We start from the raw sequence: 19237 nt of genomic DNA on the forward strand, positions 1-19237 counted from the left end.
TTTCACACCGTTAGCATCACATCACAACCACGTAATCCATCTCTCTCACACATGCACACCTACCCGCTCCGACACACTTGGATTTGTCTCTGTCTGGGTCTCCCTCAACGCCTCTTGATGTGGATGAAATCCGTCTTTCCCCAACACAGCTGTGATCATGCGTTACACATCTTTTTGTTTTTACTTCTCTGTCTTTTTTCCTTACATGTTTTGCGGCTTATTTCCCTTTCTCTCGCTCGTTTCCTCTCTCATCTTTGTCTCTAAATCCTGGCCTTGCAAGCAACAAAGAACGACTTTGGCTCAAACTGGCAATCCACCAAATCCTCTTTCTTAGCTTCAGTCTTTGTCTAAATGAAAGGTTTCACTCTACTCTTGTTTCTCTCCAAGCTTTCTTTCTATTGCTCTCTTTCTCTGTATCTACACTGTAAATTGCCATCCAAATCATTTGGCTCTTATTAAGGCATGTTTACTGAAAAGCCCTGCAGATATTTCTTACCTTCATACCTGCTTTCCCCCTGCAGCAGCCTGGAAGGTAGAGTACTAGTGTGCTACTGCAGTCTCAGATAAGGAAGTAAGTAAGGTAATGGAGAAGGCCTGCTGGGAAAAAAGAAAGAGATGAGCCACTAACTGCAAGTGTCCAGTGGATGTGTAATTTTAGTGGCAGCGTAGAGCCCTGATTAACGCATTACATTGGGGTCAAGGTTGCATAGCTAGCTCAGTTTTCCAACTGCACCATCTGAATTCAACAAGCATCTATTGACTGTCATTCAGTATAGCTGTTGAATCTGATTTAGGGCCCTATTTTAACGATCTGAAACGAAAGTATCAAACACGAAATGCAAGTAACTTTGTGGGCGGATCTTGGGCGCTGTTGCTATTATACTGGCGGGATAAATGACTCTTGCGCCCGACGCAAATCTAAAATGGGTTGGTCTGAAGTAGCTACATTACTCATAGGTGTGGTTTGGGCGTAACGTGAAATAAACCAATCAGAGCATCATCTCACATTCCCTTTAAGAGCAGGCACACTTGTTCCATGGCGGATTGCTATTATAACGGCGGATTTGCCAGACGCACGCCAGGAGCGGTTCACAGCCGAGGAGACCGACGTTCTCGTCAGGTGCCGTAAAAGACAGAGAAGTGACATTGTATGGGGATTGGAGAAACCAATTAGCATCAGTTACAGTTTTTACCAATTGCTTACACACGTTTTCAAAACTATGTCTCCTTTTTTCAAAACTCTACACACAATTCTCAAAACTGCACACACAAAATGCAAAATGCCTCACATCTCCTTCAAAATGCAACACGCATTCAAAATGCCATAAACACATGTCAGAATGAAGCATTTGCATCAAATGGCAAACACTTCTTTCATAATAATACATTTTTGGATATACCATGTAAACACTGCTGTTCTAAATCTAAAGCTCTTTGGTCTTTCATAGGCTTATATCTACATTTCAATACAATGTTCTACAGTGAAAGTAATCTGATGTAACAAGTACACTGTAAACACCAATGCAATGTAGAAACAGAAAATATTTATTAGGTCTAACATTATTGTTGTTTACAGTAGCATACAACAAAACCATAAACATACTGTATGTACTGTAAACCAAAAGTATATTCTATAGAATACAGTAAAGAACACAATTGTGTGTGTATGTGGGGTCCTGGGGGGTCCCAGGAATCCATTGTTCAACACAGATCATCTGACCTTTGAACTATTTAGGCCTATACTACAGTATAGCAGTGATTGGTTAGTGATCAGTTAAGCAATTCGTGTTTGCACATGTGAGGAGTGTGTCTGTGTGACCTGGTGAATAAGTGTAGCATTTTGTTTGGTTGTGTTTGGAAAAGGAAAGCAAGTCACTTCCTGATAGATCTTTGTGTTTTAGGTAGAGAATTGTGTGTAGTGTTTTGCAAAAAGTGTTTTATGCAATTGAAAACTGAGTCAAAGGCTGAGAAATAGCTTATGGTTTTGAAGATTTGGCATGTAGTTTTGCACTTTGAGTGAGAGGTTTCAAAAATCGTGTGACATGAAAAGATTTTGTGTGTAAGCAGTTGGTAAAAACTGTAAACAGGCGTATAATAATTTGGGTAAATGTGTAAACTAGATTTATGGCTATTTTTTCACATCTTCATGGACACCATAATGATTTCCCTCTTGTGGTAATATTTTTCCTTGTAATTATGTATGGTTTGCAAAAATGGGAACTGCTGCATCTGTGTAGATGAGAGAAGCAAAGTGTATGCGCGTTGTGCACACGCTACATTATGACCAAGTATGCGCCCTTAAAATAGCATCTGAATAACGCGCCACTGACTTTAGACTAGGTTTTTCCTGTTCTGTGGCGGTATTGTTTTCTGAAACTGCAAAATAGCATCAGGGAACATTTGCGCCGGAACACGCCTCCTCTTTGCACTGAACCTCCCCCGGGACCGCAAGTTCATTCCCTAATTTACCGACGTGCGTCTGTGGAGGGAAAAGTCTGCTGTGCGGGTGCAAAATACGAATGATACATGCGTCAGTGTACAAAGTCTATTGCGCTGGGTGCAAGATAGGGCCCTTAAAGTGTAACTTCGCCAATTTCCATCCCGCATTGTATTGTTACAATGTCAGTAGTATATGTAAATAAACATTGTTTACTCTTTCTCTGTGTTTTCCCATTCATTTGTCAGTAAAAGTCCATCAGATGATGCGTTTAACAGCTCCTTTCATGAAAACTAGATTGTACGTCCGCATTTTTGTATCCCCGTCAACAGACAGTCGGATTGACAGAGGGTTATTATGCTTTCGGGGGGGTTGAGCACAGAACTGATGGAATGGCAGTTTCTGTCAGTTTTCCCCTGTAAATCACTGTGTGCGTTGTCATGCAGTTTGGAATGTAGACTACAAATATGGAGGGTTTTTTTTTTTCAGGTTTTCCATTGCGGTGTTCTCTTTTTTTACAATTTTGCAGCCTTTAGCTGCAACACGCTGGATCCTTTGCTGGAAACTGAAAGTAACTCATACATTTATAAAACTTATGTAACTTATAAAAAAAGATGCTTAACTTATTTTGATGAGTTAAATCAATATAAAAACATATGTTGTCATAACTTATCATATACAGTGTATAATTGTGTATAATAGATGTTTTTGTTTTTTTTCCAATATGGATATTGGTCAGTATGGCTTTTACATTTAGATTAGCTCTAATCTTAACCTGTACAAATACCAATGATTTTATATATTTATTAAATCTCAAAAGGAATATCCAGGTTTCGTACTGCATTTTATTACGTTCTAAGTTACGTTCACAACAAGATAACTATACATATCTCTATATTAACTTTATTAACAAGCTCAACATTTTTAAAGTTGGGTGGATTCTGATGCTTACAACTTTTATTGTTCATCAGCTGGAAAAAAATCATTCTGTGTGATTCCAATGATATAATTTATCTGTGTGGTTATCATTATACCTGTGGTGTGGACTTCCCTATTCTCATAAAATTAGAATGTTTATTAAAACTTTATAATTATCATCATTGGTGTGAACAGGCCTGTATAGTGTCTAAATTCACTTTTTAAAACTATTGATTTAATTGTGTTTGTAGGTTTTTAAGTTTTATTTAAAGTTTAAGTCTATATGTTCTAGTTTTATTTGTCATTTATTAAAATAAAATTGCATATATTTTAATACTTGGCATTTATCGGTTATTGGACATAACTCTATATACCAGGATTTCAATATCAGTTCATTGCTAATATTTTTTTCCCCTGTCTGTTGCCTATTGTTACGTTTTGAGATTTGATTTTTGATCTGTTTCTCTGTTCTGTTCATTTTTGAGTTTCTTTGTGAATCTTCTAGTCTGTTAATTACTTATCTTATTAGTTTCACCCTCTGTTTGTTGTATAAGCCCTCAGTTTGAGATAGTCTTCGTTCCGGTATTAGTCGTGTTTAGTTGTTGTTTAATGCTTTCTCCTACGTTTCCTGTATTTTAGTTGGTGTATTAAAATAAACTTTCTGTGGATCTTGCTTCCTGCAAGTGTCGGAATTACACAGCACGACAATTATAGTTCTCCGTGACGCATATATGCACACACACACACACACACACACACACACACACACACACACACACACACACACACACACACACACACACAAGCTTAGACATATATTTGCAATAACAAATTCACATTGTAGACTTGGCCCTGACTGCATAAATTTATGTTGACAAGGAGATACATGCATAAATAAACACACAACTATAACTGTGCCGAGTAGGTCACACGTGTTGAAGTGTATAGTCATAAATAGCCGTGTGCGCACATGCACTCATGCACACACTCAGGGATTGGGGATGTTTGTGCATAAAACATTGGTAGTCAGAAGAGAGAGATGTGGGCAGGAAGGCAGCGTAAATCACTTCATTTGTGTGGCTCACTGAGTCAGATGCAATCGCCACAGCAAGGATATGTGAACACACACACACACACACACTTTGGCACAAATACAAATCACAGATTCAGTGACTAAGTAGAGCCAAAAAAAATAGTTGAACAAACCCACATTAAAATGAATCCACAAGAACACTCATATTTTAAATTTAGTCTTTTATGGACTTAAAATACCTTTTACAAAGTCTTGATTTTGTTTTTGGGGTCTACTAGAATAGGGTTTCATGCTTGAATGTTAAAAAAACACCTTATTTTTCATATCTTTTACATTGTTGCAACATCTCGCTTCCCATTCTGTCAGGAACGCTCTGTTTAGTTCCTGTATCTATGAAGCCCCTCCTTCTTCAAACCGCAATGTGCTCTGATTGGTTGGCTGGACCAATGTGTTGTGATTGGTCAACCGCTTCGAGTGTTTTGGAAATGTCCTACCCCTAGTAAGTCTCAACACACTACTAACGCAACTCAACCAGGCCTTGCCTCCTTTATTTTGCATATGCCTTGGGCGGGAATTATTTAAACGAGGAATATTGTTACGTGTACAATCCAGGAAGAAAACTCAATAATGGAGGCATTTCAGGGAGTTCAGAAACAATGACACTGATATAGAGAATAACTCACTTTGGAGTAACTTTGCAGCACTTTTTCATGCTTAAACCGCAACAGTATACACTAAAGAATGTTGAAAAGGCACAATAGTTCATCTTTAAAGACTGTTCTGATTGCTTTGTCATGCAATTATCATGAATGGACATTGAAGCTTTCAAGCTTCAAAAAGGACCAAAAGCACCATAAAAGTATCATGAAAGTGGATCAAATGACTCGTATCCGCTGTCCAATATCTTCTGATTAGCTTTGCTTGAGAAACTGTAAGAAATTCTCGTTGTTATTCATGATAATCTTCCCTTCCAATAAGTTATTAAGTACTGTGACTGAATAATTTGAGTCTTTGGGCTTGAACTCAAAGAACCTAATCAGTTAGATTTGTGAAAGAGTCATTTAGTACATGTGAACTGGATTAACCGATTCATTGAAAAGATCTTACTCAAAATAAAGATTTGATCTCTGATCTAACGTCGCTCATGGACTCTCATGCATGAGGTGAGGTATAGGGCGAATGTCACGAATTTCAGTGAAAAACATCAAGTCGGTTGAATTATTCATTTTAGATACTTTTTTAAGCCTTAGAGAACCTGAGAAATGTCAATAATCCAAAGTTGTACTTTTTTCCGTTTTCCATTTGTATTGATTCTCTATGCCTGTTTCTACAGCCTGTCTAGCTCTAAATCCCATTGCAGCACTCTGAGTTCCGATCATAATTGTTTTATGGGGGAGGCCCAGCACAGTCTGCTGAACTAAGGCTTTTGTATTACTTTCTCTTTATTTGTACCTTCATGACAGTTGTGAATAGATAGATGCTTGTTATAATAACTGTCCACCCCTACCGGAGGCTGATGGACAGGTCGTATTTACCACTCGCAGAACTCCGTGGAGAGCTGGAGAGGAAGGATGTGAAGTGAATTGTTGGGGTTTTAAACTTGTTGATGTTGCTGTGGGGTGTCAGGCTTCTGCTGGAGATGCATCGCTGTCATGCCGTGCTGATAGATTCGCTTGCTGATGCTGCTGCCGATTTTTCTTCTGCTACATCTGTTTTATGTCGAGCTGGCTGGTATGGTGCCTCTGTGGTTTCGTTTCAAAGCTAAGTGTTTTAGTTTACTTCCAGATGTACTTTTTTACAAAGCATTACCAAAATACACAAACAGATTCTATTGTGCACTAAAATAAGGATGTGCAGTATAGCATGTGTTTTCAAAATCAGGTTCACTTGACAGAACAGACACGTTTCTTAGGATGTGTGTACATATGATGCTTTTGTTTGTTCAAAAACAGCTGGATGGAACAATGTGGTCTTGTGCTATTGCAATAAACATCATAATACAAATTATTTTAACTTCAGACGCCTCTTAACTATGTCAAGCCTGACATATTTTAATATAATGATAGTAACCTAGACAATATGTTTGTGTATGTTTTTCTTTTGAGTATCATATTTGATACATCAGAGTCATGTAGTATGATATAGAAGAATGTGGAGTTGAGGTAAAAACTCAATGAGGTAAAAAAAAAATCAATTTATATGATCAAACTGATCAAATATTATTAAAAATATGAAATATTAAATGTATATGGCCAAAGATTATGATATGTTCTGACAGCTTGTAATATAATTGTAATTTCAATTATAACAGTATATCAGAAATGAATTTCAAATAGAAGTTGTCACTCTATATCTGCCAATAATGTGTCTTAGTAAGATGGTATTTAATTAGTTTTATGATGAAATGTCAGTGATTTTTATTGTGTTGGGCAGAACATATAATGCAATGCAATATGATTGAGATATATACAAATAACATCACTTACAAACACATCCTGAAGGTAGACATTTTTACAAATCTACTAAAAGCCATTTTACTTGCTAAAAAAAAGGATAAATTATCAATCGGACGACAGAAGACGCATAGTAGATTTTGTGGAGCAAGCTTCTTTTCAGCAAAGTTTTGATCAAGTTGATCAGGCCTTAAAGTACAGTAATTACTAAAACATGTAATTAATAACACTTACATTTTTAGCAAATCTTAAAATGCATTTTCGTACTGTACATTATAATGTTGTGATGACGATGACAAATAATGAATTTTAGTTTCCGTAGTTTATTTTTTATTTATTTAGACAAAGTAGTAGAAATTCACTATCAGCCATGGATGTTATCGGGTGCATTGTTAAAATAAGTGTTGACTCATCGGTGTTGACAATAATTTTAATATATTAGTAAAAACTCGCTGACCTCTCATGCCTAATGTAAACCAGGTTTGGCTTTACTGATGGATGCGGTTAGCGTCTTTAAACACCCAAGCTCAGTATTGATTGTTTCGGATGAATGCGTGCGGATGTTCAGCACACCAAGCTTTACTTGAACCCAAGTGAGTAATACAGACACACCACAAGGCCGTTTAATTAAATGGCTTCAATTTGAGCTAAACGCTTAATTTCATTTCCGGCTTCCAAGAACAAGCTGTGAGAGTGGCGGAAAGATAATTCAACCTCTCATTTAGTGCTTAAAGGGCTAGCATCAAATACATGCGCACACACACTTACACACACGCTGGATGGTGGAAATAAGTACAATTGTCTCTCAAGGGGAAATGTACAGACGACGTCCCAGGATAATCAACATCTGTTTTAGCGCGCTGGACTTTTAGGCTGGTTACACACACCACTGCTCCAGTGAGATCTCTAGAGAATCCTGCTTTACCATGTGACTGAGTTTCAGCTTGAGAATAGAATACAGATGGAGTCGGAGAAGAAGCTGAGGCGAATACTGTCATTTGTGTCTGTTATGATAAAGTCGTTCTGTCAGATTATGTGAACTGATTTATTACCTAAATTCTTGTTGCGTCGTGGACAAGAAACATGTCAGACTACACTTTGCTTCCCGACCAATTACTGCTTGACGTCTTTAACGATGTGCGTGATGTCATCAAGAAGCCAGAACTAGCGTCTGACTTCTGGAAACGAGAGCGTAAACAAACAGTGGCTAATGAAGCGCCGTGTTAGCTTAATGCTAACTCCAGTACTCACCGGGTTGCTGAAGCTCCCTCCACTATCATTCGCCAGAATTGATCTTTTATTCACTCTGTCGTGGTAGTCCCTCGAGGAAACATCATATTTAGCATTTGTATATATAATGCATTTTTCAAAAAGATTAAAGGGTTAATTCAACCAAAAATCATGTAGTAGCATATTATAATGGTGAGTGTGATGCCTAAATTCACCTTAAATTATTGTTTAGTTCATAATTTTATTGATTTTTAATATATTTATTTTTATCTTTATGATTTCCCATTTATTGGCTTTTATCTTTACACAGCCGTTCAAAAGTTTGAGGTCAGTAAGATTTTTATTTTTAAGAATTAATCCAACTGATCAACATTGACTGTAAAGAAATGTGCATTAATCAAAGACATAAGAGGTCAAAAGGTATCCTTCAACCCAGAATGTGTGTCTGATACGTCAAAGAACGTGTTCATTTTATCTCTGTCTTACTGAACCGCTGTCTTCACCCCCAGCCGAATGGAGACAGTGGCGAAGACCCAAGGTACAAAAACAGACGCAGAGGAGAGGCAGAACGAAGGGAGGCGTAGGAGTGAGATACAAAAAGCGAGCAGAAACAATCCCCCGCCTTTCCTGACACCACTATTGTCTTTTCCGTGACAGAGTAAATTAGTGTGATCGTCTGCGTGCACGTCTGAGCTATCATAAGCGTATTAACACTGGCCCTGCGGGAAGCGCTGGTAATCAGGTCTGTTTGACAGAGCCAACGGGGGGGGAGAAGTCTCTAGAGTATCCATCCATCCCATGCGCTCCAACGTATGTGATGCAGCCCTCTTTGCTAACAAATGCTTGTCTCCCTTTATTATACTGCACTGTATGTTTTTCTCTCCCAGTTTCTTCTCTCTTTGTTTTCTTTTTTTTCAAACAGTCTTATACCCTTTAGCTTCTGTCTTTAGCTTCTTCCACACAAATGTAAACTGTATACAATATATACAGGCATAGGCAGGAAAGAAGGAATTTCCATAAGATGTGGCAGGAAGAACCGAAGGGGAAAAAAAACACTAGAAAACAAGTGGATTCTCTTAGGCTCTTTCTAAATTACCATGAGCGTTTAAGGATGCTTAGAAGAATTCGCAATCAGGAAACACATCCTAAACATGAATTTAAAGCGGCGCTATGCAGTTTTGGCAATTTCTTCGCTGTTTTCTCGCTTTTTGCTCAGGGTTTTCTCTATGGAGCTCCCCCTACAGCTTCGGAATAGATATTTGACAACACTGTCGTCAAAACTCGTTGGCGACTCTCCCCCCTCCCATCTTCTCCCTCTGGTCATGTGCATTTGTTTTCAAAGAAGCCGGCGAACGCACTGAGCCATGTCCACTGAGGTACGTATGATACACAGAAGGCTAGCATATAAATGTTTAGATAGTGTATGTGTGCAGTGCCGTAAAGCAATTCATTACATCGCGAGACCTGATATCACGCGATACTTCCTGACGCCCGTCGGCCCAAAGTTGCAAGGGTGGTTTTTCCGCTAAGTCATATGACCATCCCAATGACTCCGAAGCTGCCCCTTTAAGAAAAATCTTCCTCTTGGGAGGCATGATTTATACTTCAGTGAGATACATATCTCATACATATACATACATATCTTATATATATATATATATATATATATATATATATATATATATATTCTCATTTAAAGCACCATTGCTACAGCCATACACATGTAAATTGGTGTTTTTCGATGCTGCTTAGTGTTTCACAATGTTGTTTGACCATCTCACTATGAGTGTTGCATTTTCAAGAAGCTGCGTCAAGTTAAAGTTTGTGTCGAGACTTGCATTCTGTTCAATTCTGTCTTTTGAAAATATGGAGCATTACTCATCCTTAAAAACACACAAAGTTTAAACTTTTCTCTGTATATTTAATCTATTTTTGAAGCATTCAGTTTTAAATGCAGGTCAACTGTTTTGTGTCCTACATTATTCAAATGCATTTGTATCTTAACAATAGTATCTAGGAATAATGGAAATGCAGTCTATGGGGAGCTTCTTTCTCTGCATCTTGACTAAGATGAATTCAGCATTGGATGTAGGAGCTCGCTAAAGTATAAATCATGCCTCCAAAAAGGAAGATTTATTCTTAAATTCATGTTGAGGATGTGTTTCCTGATTGTGAATTCTTCTAAGCATCCTTAAACGCTCGTGGTAATTTAGAAAGAGCCTAAAGATCCACTTGTTTTGTAGTGTTTTCTTCCTTTGGTTCTTCCTGCCACATCTTATGGAAATTCCTTCTGTCCTGTCTATGCCTGTGGAATTTATTAGCAACCCACGCAGTTCATATTTTCACGCACTCAGAGCAAAAGGTCAAGCCGACCAATCAGAAGAGAGTGCCGTGCGCTGAACATTCTATGCATTAGAGACAAACAGATTCAGTGTTAAAAGAGCAAACATAAAACTTTTCTCCATGCATAGCTCATACATAACTGCATACATAACTATTTTTAGGCATTGATTGTTCAGAAGAGGTTGTGTGGAAGCACTTATAGTTAAATGATTTGGATATATATATTATGCTAATTACTTTGATATGCCCTCCCTCATTTATATTTAATGTTGGTTAAAGTGTAAATTGCAGGTTAAATTTTTCACGAAGATAATGCAATGTGTTTATTAAACATAAAGATAAGAACCGCCCACCATTGTTTTTTATACCAAAATGCTGATATAGTATGAAAAGTATGCACTTTTAACAGTGGTTTTAACCGCTCCCGCTCCCTTCCACTAGATGGGGTGTGACGTCATAAGAGGAACTCACTAGTAGAGTTACCGTACGCTAGCAGCTATAGATGCCTTACATAACTTCAGAAAAGTTGGTTGTATGTTTTATTCATAGACTGTAAAAAAATATGGACGTAGTGTCCGTGACGTCACCCGTAGGTTTCTGAAGAGCATTTTTGAAGCCTAAAGTGGGCGGAGTCGGCCGTCGCCATCTTGGCCTCGCGTCACCTTGCGTCACTCCCGGATAACAGAAAATGGGCAAAGAGGCAGGGCGTGAGTGGAGCTGGAGGAGCCTGGCACTCTCGCGGCTCACCGCTCGACGTGATCAAGTTAGCTCAGGCTTGGGAGGTAATGCTATATGCTACTGAAAGTACCCTATGGAAAGTGCCAAGTCTGCGACTGCACAGGGCCTCGCGCTAAAGTGACAGTTGATGATGTAAAGCCAATTAAAAGTTCCTGTTTTTGCCCTTCTAAATATTATAATAGTTAAAAGACATGGCTACAAGTGAGACTGTGTATCTTGATTCTGTACTATTCTGCTAGTTGAAAATGTATTATGCAGTAACTATTACTCTGAGAGAGTGTGTGTGACAGTGATTTATGTGCATAACAGTTACATGTCAGTCACTCTTTTTTTATAGTCCGTCAGCGCGGCATCGCTCGTCAAGTTCGTAGAGAGCTTATATTCAGTCCATTTTAAATTCTGATTTTGTCCGCCTCTCAAATGGGTTAAACCATAGATATATTACCTATGAAGTTCAAGTAAATGCGCTAGAAATCCGCGCTCATTCAAGGATTTATTGCATGGACGGAGAAAGCGCTGACACCTGCAGGATTTCATCTGACGGAACATAAGCATATAAAAATCTGTTCCGTGAGAGCAGAACGAACGAGCCTTTATATCTATAGACGTTTTTAAATCTGAAAACTCCAAAAAGCAGCGAAATTGTCAGACATCCATTAGTGCATGTTCACAGAGGAAAACAACTGAAATACAGCGCTGGTTGTTCTCTCGAACGATACTCGACGACAACGACGGAATCCAAAGCCGTGGGCTAAGTAATGGGTGTATTAAATTGTATGAAATAATCCCGAAAAAAGCACAAACACTGCAGAGATGGCAAGGTGAAGAGACGCGGCTAACAGAAGACAAACGACTAGCATTGACATCAGCGGGAATCCACCATCCATCCTCCCTTAATTATGCAGAACTTTAAATATTAATCAACTAAACGGATGAGTAATAAAAAAATTCACCCCCCTCACAGTTGTTATGAAGGGCAAAATTAGCTGTATAGACCAAATCACATACAGACACTAGGCTGTAAACACGTTTTTTTTTCTGCTGTAAAATCTGGCATTTTAACATGGGGGAGATACAGATTTGACTCACTTTTGACACCAGCCTCAAGCGGCCAGTCAACGAATTGCAGTTTAACTCACTTCCGCGTTGGTTTCAAGAGAGAGACGGGGAGGTTGCCGCTTGGTTTTATTTGATAAAAAAAAAAAAAATGGATAAAATAACTCAATTGTAAACATACTCGTGTGTGCTGACTTCAAGGGGACCATGATCCTGCCTGAAATGAGAATAAGCTATTCGCAAAACAAACGGGTTCAGGCACGTCAGATCAGCCGGTCGCAGGTCGAGCTGTTCCACTAAACTCCAAAACGCGTTTACCTCACGGCAGCACGTACTCTCCACTGCTGATTCAACTGGGTGGCATAGCCCACACAAACACAGTGATGGGGACATCGATCTCTCTTTTTCTTTTCTGACAATAAACATCGCTAATTAAATCGTGAGAAATTGATAACGCGTGGATTGAGGAAGGGTATTACATTTGAGGCGTCGATGAGACTAGCGATTGATGCCTGTGCAGTGTGTGCATCTCTAACGTTACAGCTCTGATTTGGACTGACTTACTGTAAGTAAATAATGTCTTCAGTCGTTGTCCCTCCTTGCTATTCTACATGACGGCAATATTTTGAAAAGACTTGCTTGTTCCGTTATATTATCCGGGTTAAGTTTGCACCAGGCTAGACGAGCTCTAACGTAGCTAACGTTACTCACCAGGACACCTGGCCAACCCTCCACTCATTCTCCTCACACCAAGCATTAATAACTCTTTGAGTGCCATGGCTCCCCTCTCTCACACCTGACCGGTTAAAAATTGTAGGGCTGTGGTCCATAAAGAATTTGATGGTTTCCCACATCCTCAGTCGTTCTCCAAATAGCCATAATACTGTAAGAATCTAGCAGAGTATGGGTTGCGAGTTCCTCTTGTGACGTCATCACCCAGTAACTGAAAAAACACGCTACCTTCGAAGAAACCCCAATAAATGTCATTTTAACACATTTTAAGACAGAAATAATTAAATATATACATATAGAGCACTTTAATTTACACATTAATTGGCTGTGGTGGTTAACCTGCAACTTACACTTTAATCAGCCTTAGATTGAACAAGGGTACAAAGGTGAGGTTTGTTCTTTCCAAAAAACAAAGAATAACACTCATGAATAAATACATTATAAAAAAAAAAACATTCCTATTTTAGATTCAGGTGTCAAAGAAAATTAATCCCTGGGATTAATTTGGTTTGTTTAGGGACCTTTGGCACTACATACTGCTCATTTAAAGACTTACATTCAGCAAAGTAGACAGGGAATTATCCACTTTCCACTAAACTTCACTTTTTGGGGGGGCAGGTAGCCTCATCTGAGCGAGGAGTAGAAATATATGCTCTCATGAGTGTGTGTTCACATTATGAGGGATTTTCATGTGCCCGAGGACCAGGCCAGATATAGAAAGCACTTTGGTGGCAGGTCTCTGTTGGCTTATGTAGGTTTTCTCAGGAGCTGCTACAAGAGGAGGTTTGCAGAAGCAAACTTAAAATGTTCCTCACACAATGGAGAGATTTACATTTAATTCAAGGGCAACAGGAAGCTCCTGCAGAGATGTCTAACATTATTGTGCAAATGTAAAACAGCGCTAATAGTATGTGTGAGCTTTAGCATTTGTGATTGTACAACCGTATGCATCAGTTCCATACTAATAAAGAGTGCATCGTGTAGCAGCATTTTCTAACTGGATTTTATGGATGCTTTCCACTCTAAAATTGGATGATTGCACCCCATTGGATGATGGGATGAGCCACATTTGAAGCTTATAAAATAGCCGATATATGCACAGTGGTGACCACATGTTTATGGTTCATATTCATATTCATGTATGTATATATATATATATATATATATATATATATATATATACAGTAGTCAACATTTGAAGTGGATCAAAAAAGTTCATCAAAGTCCTAAGACAAGAACGGGATTGTTCAAAATTCATGTACAACTATCTAGTCCGCCAAGACCAAATATATCGCCATATTCAATGACATGCTAAAACTATTCGGAGAGTTGTCATGGTTGAAATGATTTTTATTCATGAATGTATTTGTGTGTGTGTCCAGAACCTGACGATGATGAGCAGAAGGTGAAGACGCAAAGGCCGCGATCAGCTGACCAGCCGGGTGTGTTCCAGGCCCAGACAGGTGAATCCCATCTACTGTCAATAACTACGTTTGCATGCTCCCTCATAATACAACTTTACCTCATGTAAACACAATAGTTTGATCAAATGCAGTTAAGGTCAGGACCATAATCATAGTAAAACGTGGCGTATGCTAATTTTAAACGCAATAAACATGCATGTAAACACTTCAATATTCCACTCTGACCAAAGTGTTCATGTTCTTCTGACGTATGCGCAGATTCTTAAACATAGCGGTAAAGAAGGCATCGCATTTTTGGGTTGCTGATTAAACTTATGTTGACAACATTGTGCGACATGAATATAATGCAGTATATTGATGGTCGAAAACAGGTGTCGAAAAAAATCCAATACAGAAATGTGTTTTGCATTTGTTGTAAGTATAGTGGCCAGTAACACACCTACTGAATGTGAATTCATCGTTTGTGCTGTGCATTGGGGTATGTTAATAATGGCGGTAAAAATAACCACAATTTGAGTTATCAAAATAAAGAAATTGCATGTAAACAGGAGTAAAGAGGTTTGTTTGTGTCATGTAAACATCTTACTGTGATGAAGTCCTTACTCTTATTATTGGAAATAATCACATTATTGTTTCGCAAGTCATTGTTTAGCCGAATTGCATTTCAGCACCATGGACAGCGCTTTGGTGTTATTCAAGAGAAAAGGGAACTTTCTATTCAACAAAGAATCACAGATTCCACAAAAATAATAAGCACCACAACTGTTTTCAGCATTGATAATAATAAGAAACATTTCTTGAGAACTAAATCAGCCTATTAGAATGATTTCTGAAGGATCATGTGACACTGACGACTGGAGTAATGATGCTGACAATTCAGATTTGTCATCAAAGGAATAAATTACATTTTAAAACATATTAAAACAGAAATCAGCTATTTCAAGTTGAAATAATATTTCATAATATAACTGTTTTTACTGTATTTTGAGCATAAGAGAGTTATTTAAATTAAAAACAAAAAATCTTGCTTAACCCGAATGTTTGAGTGGTAGTATATGTGTATAAAAGTATAAATATAATAGAAAAGAATCTGACATATTTTAAATAAATATAAATAATATATTGTAAAATGTGTTATAAATTAAAAGTAATATAAAAATATTATATTATATAAAATACTATAATAATCTATGTTTTTTGTTTTTAAATAAACATTTTATAAAGTATGTGAATGTTCTCATCTTGAAGTAAGTGTCATCCCACCTTTTCCTCTTTTCAGCATCCATCTCTGTGACAGAAAACGTATGTGCGTAAACTCCCGACGGCATCCCTGTCCCCATCAGCCACCCTCTATTCTCCCCCCATCCGCTCCGCAAATAAGGCTAAGCTCTGACTCATCACATGCAAATGAAGATGTAATGCGATTACAAGACGTGCAATTAATTTGATTTGCCCATTCATTTTGTGATGTTGCCTCTATCCAAGGACGCAGCTTTAAAAAAAAAAAAAGACTGACATATTCCCACCCGTCACATTCAAATACGGCTGCCACCGACCTTGCAACACCTTTTAGTAGACCTTAAGCTGCTGAAGACCTCAAAAGGATTTTTATGAGGTTTTTTGTGAATATTTGGAAATGCTTTTCTAGTTTATTGAAGGTGGCAATGGAGCATAACCCTGGACTAACGTCGACCTTGTTTTTTTTTTACTTTCTTAAAGTCTTTGCTTTCTGTCTGTGTCAGGAATTTCAAGATTTTGCTTTTCTCTCCATCTCGTGTTTTGTAGGTGACCCGGCAGCGGAGGAGTGGTCTCAGTGGAGCGTGTGTTCACTGACATGTGGGCAAGGTTGGCAGGTTCGTTCTCGTTCGTGTGTTTCCTCTCCGTACGGGACCCTCTGCAGTGGCCCGCTGAGGGAAAACCGACTGTGCAACAACACTGCCACCTGCCCAGGTGAGCCGCAGCATCAAGCAGGTAGAGTACCCCCATGCTCCTGGACGTCCCTCTACACATTTACACTTCCTCACACTGCATGACAAGGTCAAACATAATTAAACCGTAGTGGAATGTTTGCTTTGTTAGTAAATACTGGCCGACGCATGCGAGGAATCTGATATTTTTAGACATTTTGGTTAATATTATTCCTTTTGCACTGCACACACATACTACTGCATGCTACACTGCATGCTTAAAATACATGTGCATCACCCACCCACACACACTGCATTTCTGTTTAGTATCTATTGTGGTATTGAGTACAATGGGCACTGTTGTACTGCATTGATATCAACCAAGTCTTTTAGTATTTTTCGTCCATGTCCTTGAGTGCACTTGAGTTTGGTGAGATGCAGGCAAGATCAGTGCAGGTCTCACTGGCATTTCTGTTTGCACGTCTGCACCTGAATGAATATCAGCATGTAAAAAACAAAACAAAAAAACACTATTAAATGGACATTTACAGTCCTGGATGCTGATTGGTCAGTTCAGCATTCAAGGGGTGCTAAAATCCACATTATACAACATGGACTCTTCACTGTTTGTATCACGTAGCTTGTATGTGTTTGTTCCAGACAGACTGTCTGTCTGTGTGTTAGTGGTGGGGGGGGTTTCAGTGACTCTTTCTGCAGGTTACATCGATTCGCCAGTAGGTGACGACAGGTGACTGTCCTTGTGAGTGAGTGAGTCATTGAATCATTCATTCAGTCGATTTGTTCAATAATATGGATTCATTTAGGAACTGAAGAAGACACTGTATTTATGAGTAAAAGACAGAAATAGGTTGGCTTTATGAGTGGGATTTTCTCTAGAGTTCAGGATGTGTCAATTAAATGATCTTTGCAATTGTTCATAAGCTGTAATCGTGAATGTTGACAGTACAATTTGCACACATTATTTTGCACTGTGGAAGGGTGGATTTCCTGCAGTGGTTCAGTCTGCAAGACTGCTGAATGACTAAAGAAATGTTATTCGCAAGATGGTAGAAAACTGTACATTTCTTGTCTATTCCACCCACTGCCACTTATACCAATGACGGAAATACGCGCAGTTACAATATCTTAATATGTGGGAGAGCGTTGCTATAGAGAGTGACAATAATGTATTGCAATATGTAGCACTTCAAAGTCAATACCAAATCAAAACTATTTAGCACATTATTTGTAATTGAAAAGGTTTAATGACAAAATATGGTTATGGTTACACTTAAAATAGTTACAAAATAGATGTATGAGATGATGATAACTTATACCATTAATCTTACCCAGCATATATGTTACCAGAGAGAGAGAGAGAGAGAGAGAGAGAGAGAGAGAGAGAGAGAGAGAGAGAGAGAGAGAGAGAGAGAGAGAGAGAGAGAGAGAGAGAGAGAGAGAGAGAGAGAGAGAGAGAGAGAGAGAGAGAGAGAGAGAGAGAGAGAGAGAGAGAGAGAGAGAGAGTCCCAAGAAATGGACCCAGAGAATTAGAGAGCCAGAGCATAAAAGAGACAGAGCAACAGTTTCAATCTTGTTTTATCCTTTCCTGACCATGTGACTTTAACCCAACTGTGAGACATTCAAACTGACCAATCAGACAATCAGACCCCCAAAGTACAAACATCTTGCCCTACAGGCCTTTATCACTATCAGACCCAGCATGTACCTCCTCTGTGCCTTTGGGAACTACAAATGGTCCTTGTGGTAGAAAAAGGGGGGTGGAAAACAGTAAAGCAAATGTCTTTGTTCGTTTCAAATATCTTGGATTATTTTCAACCCTACAACTGCCTGCTGACATAAGAAATAAAACTAAAAAAAGCTAAATTAAGAGGAGATAAAATTGCATCCCCCATTTAGTGTCAATTACCAACCATTAACATGAAAGTAAACTACTGTACAAAATGTTTGGGGTCAGGATATTTTTTACGATTTTGTTTTTATTTATTATTCAGCAAGGATGCGTTTGAGTTGATCAAAAGTGACAGTGAAGGCATTTATAATGTTACAAAAAGATGTATATTCCAAATAAAAGCTGTTCATTTAAACAGAACATTTTTTTTTTTTTTAATCTAAGTTTCCACCAAAATATTAAGCAACAATGTTTCAACACTGATAATAATAGCAAATGTATAATGATTTCTGAAGGATCATGTTGTGACACTGAAGACTGGAGTAAAGATGCTGAAAATTCAGCTTTGTCGTCACAGGAATAAAATACATTTTAACATATATTAAAAAAATAGAAAACAGTTATTTTAAATTTGAATAATATCTCACAATATAGCTTTTTAATACATATTTGATCAAATAAATGCAACCTTGGTGAGCATAAGAGACTTTCAAAAACATGTGGCCACAGACCTTTGAACAGTAGTTTACAGTATATAATTAGCATTTCATATCTTATTGCTTAAGTATGGCTTAAGACCTTTCCCAGTCCACAAACCTGTCCGTTTTCCCTCAACAGTTGTATTGTTGTGGAGATGGATGAAATGATTAAATATATGGTCATAGTATTAACCCCAGTCAGCCTAAATAATATGACCTGGAGCCTTTTGAACGATTAAACTTTGTGTTTAAACGCTGAGTAGTGGATGCAAATCTTCATGCTTACAAGGCATAGACAGAGTGCCCTTTGTTGCAGATCATCAGCTGTGCTGTGTAAGTCCTTTTATGTGTTAATTCTATATTTATGTAAAACAGGGTAACTCAATTTACCTCTCACTTGTGCATTCAGCGTGAGTTCTGATATTCAGCGTCGGGGCTTTGATGAGATGGTTGACATGTTCAGCACAAGTGTGCGGATCAGCACTTTAGGACGTGATTTAAGGACAGCAGCAGATGATCTCAACCGAGCAGGCAAGCCTGGAGAGAATCAAAGTGAAGGATTTCTCCTGGAAATATCT

The 19237-nt window shown here is 38.2% G+C and overlaps 1 protein-coding gene across 1 annotated transcript in view; it reads left to right on the top strand.

Moving 5' to 3' along the window:
- Positions 1-19237, top strand: part of adgrb2 (adhesion G protein-coupled receptor B2) — a 298540-nt gene that overhangs the window by 134021 nt on the left and 145282 nt on the right. Inside the window, exons 3-4 of the mRNA XM_079878265.1 lie at positions 14323-14403; positions 16150-16335. Coding sequence (XP_079734391.1) covers positions 14323-14403; positions 16150-16335 — 267 coding nt within the window. The remainder of the gene's footprint in view (positions 1-14322; positions 14404-16149; positions 16336-19237) is intronic.

This window comes from Squalius cephalus (genome assembly GCF_949319135.1).
Source record: "Squalius cephalus genome assembly, chromosome: 8".
NCBI lineage: Eukaryota > Metazoa > Chordata > Actinopteri > Cypriniformes > Leuciscidae > Squalius > Squalius cephalus.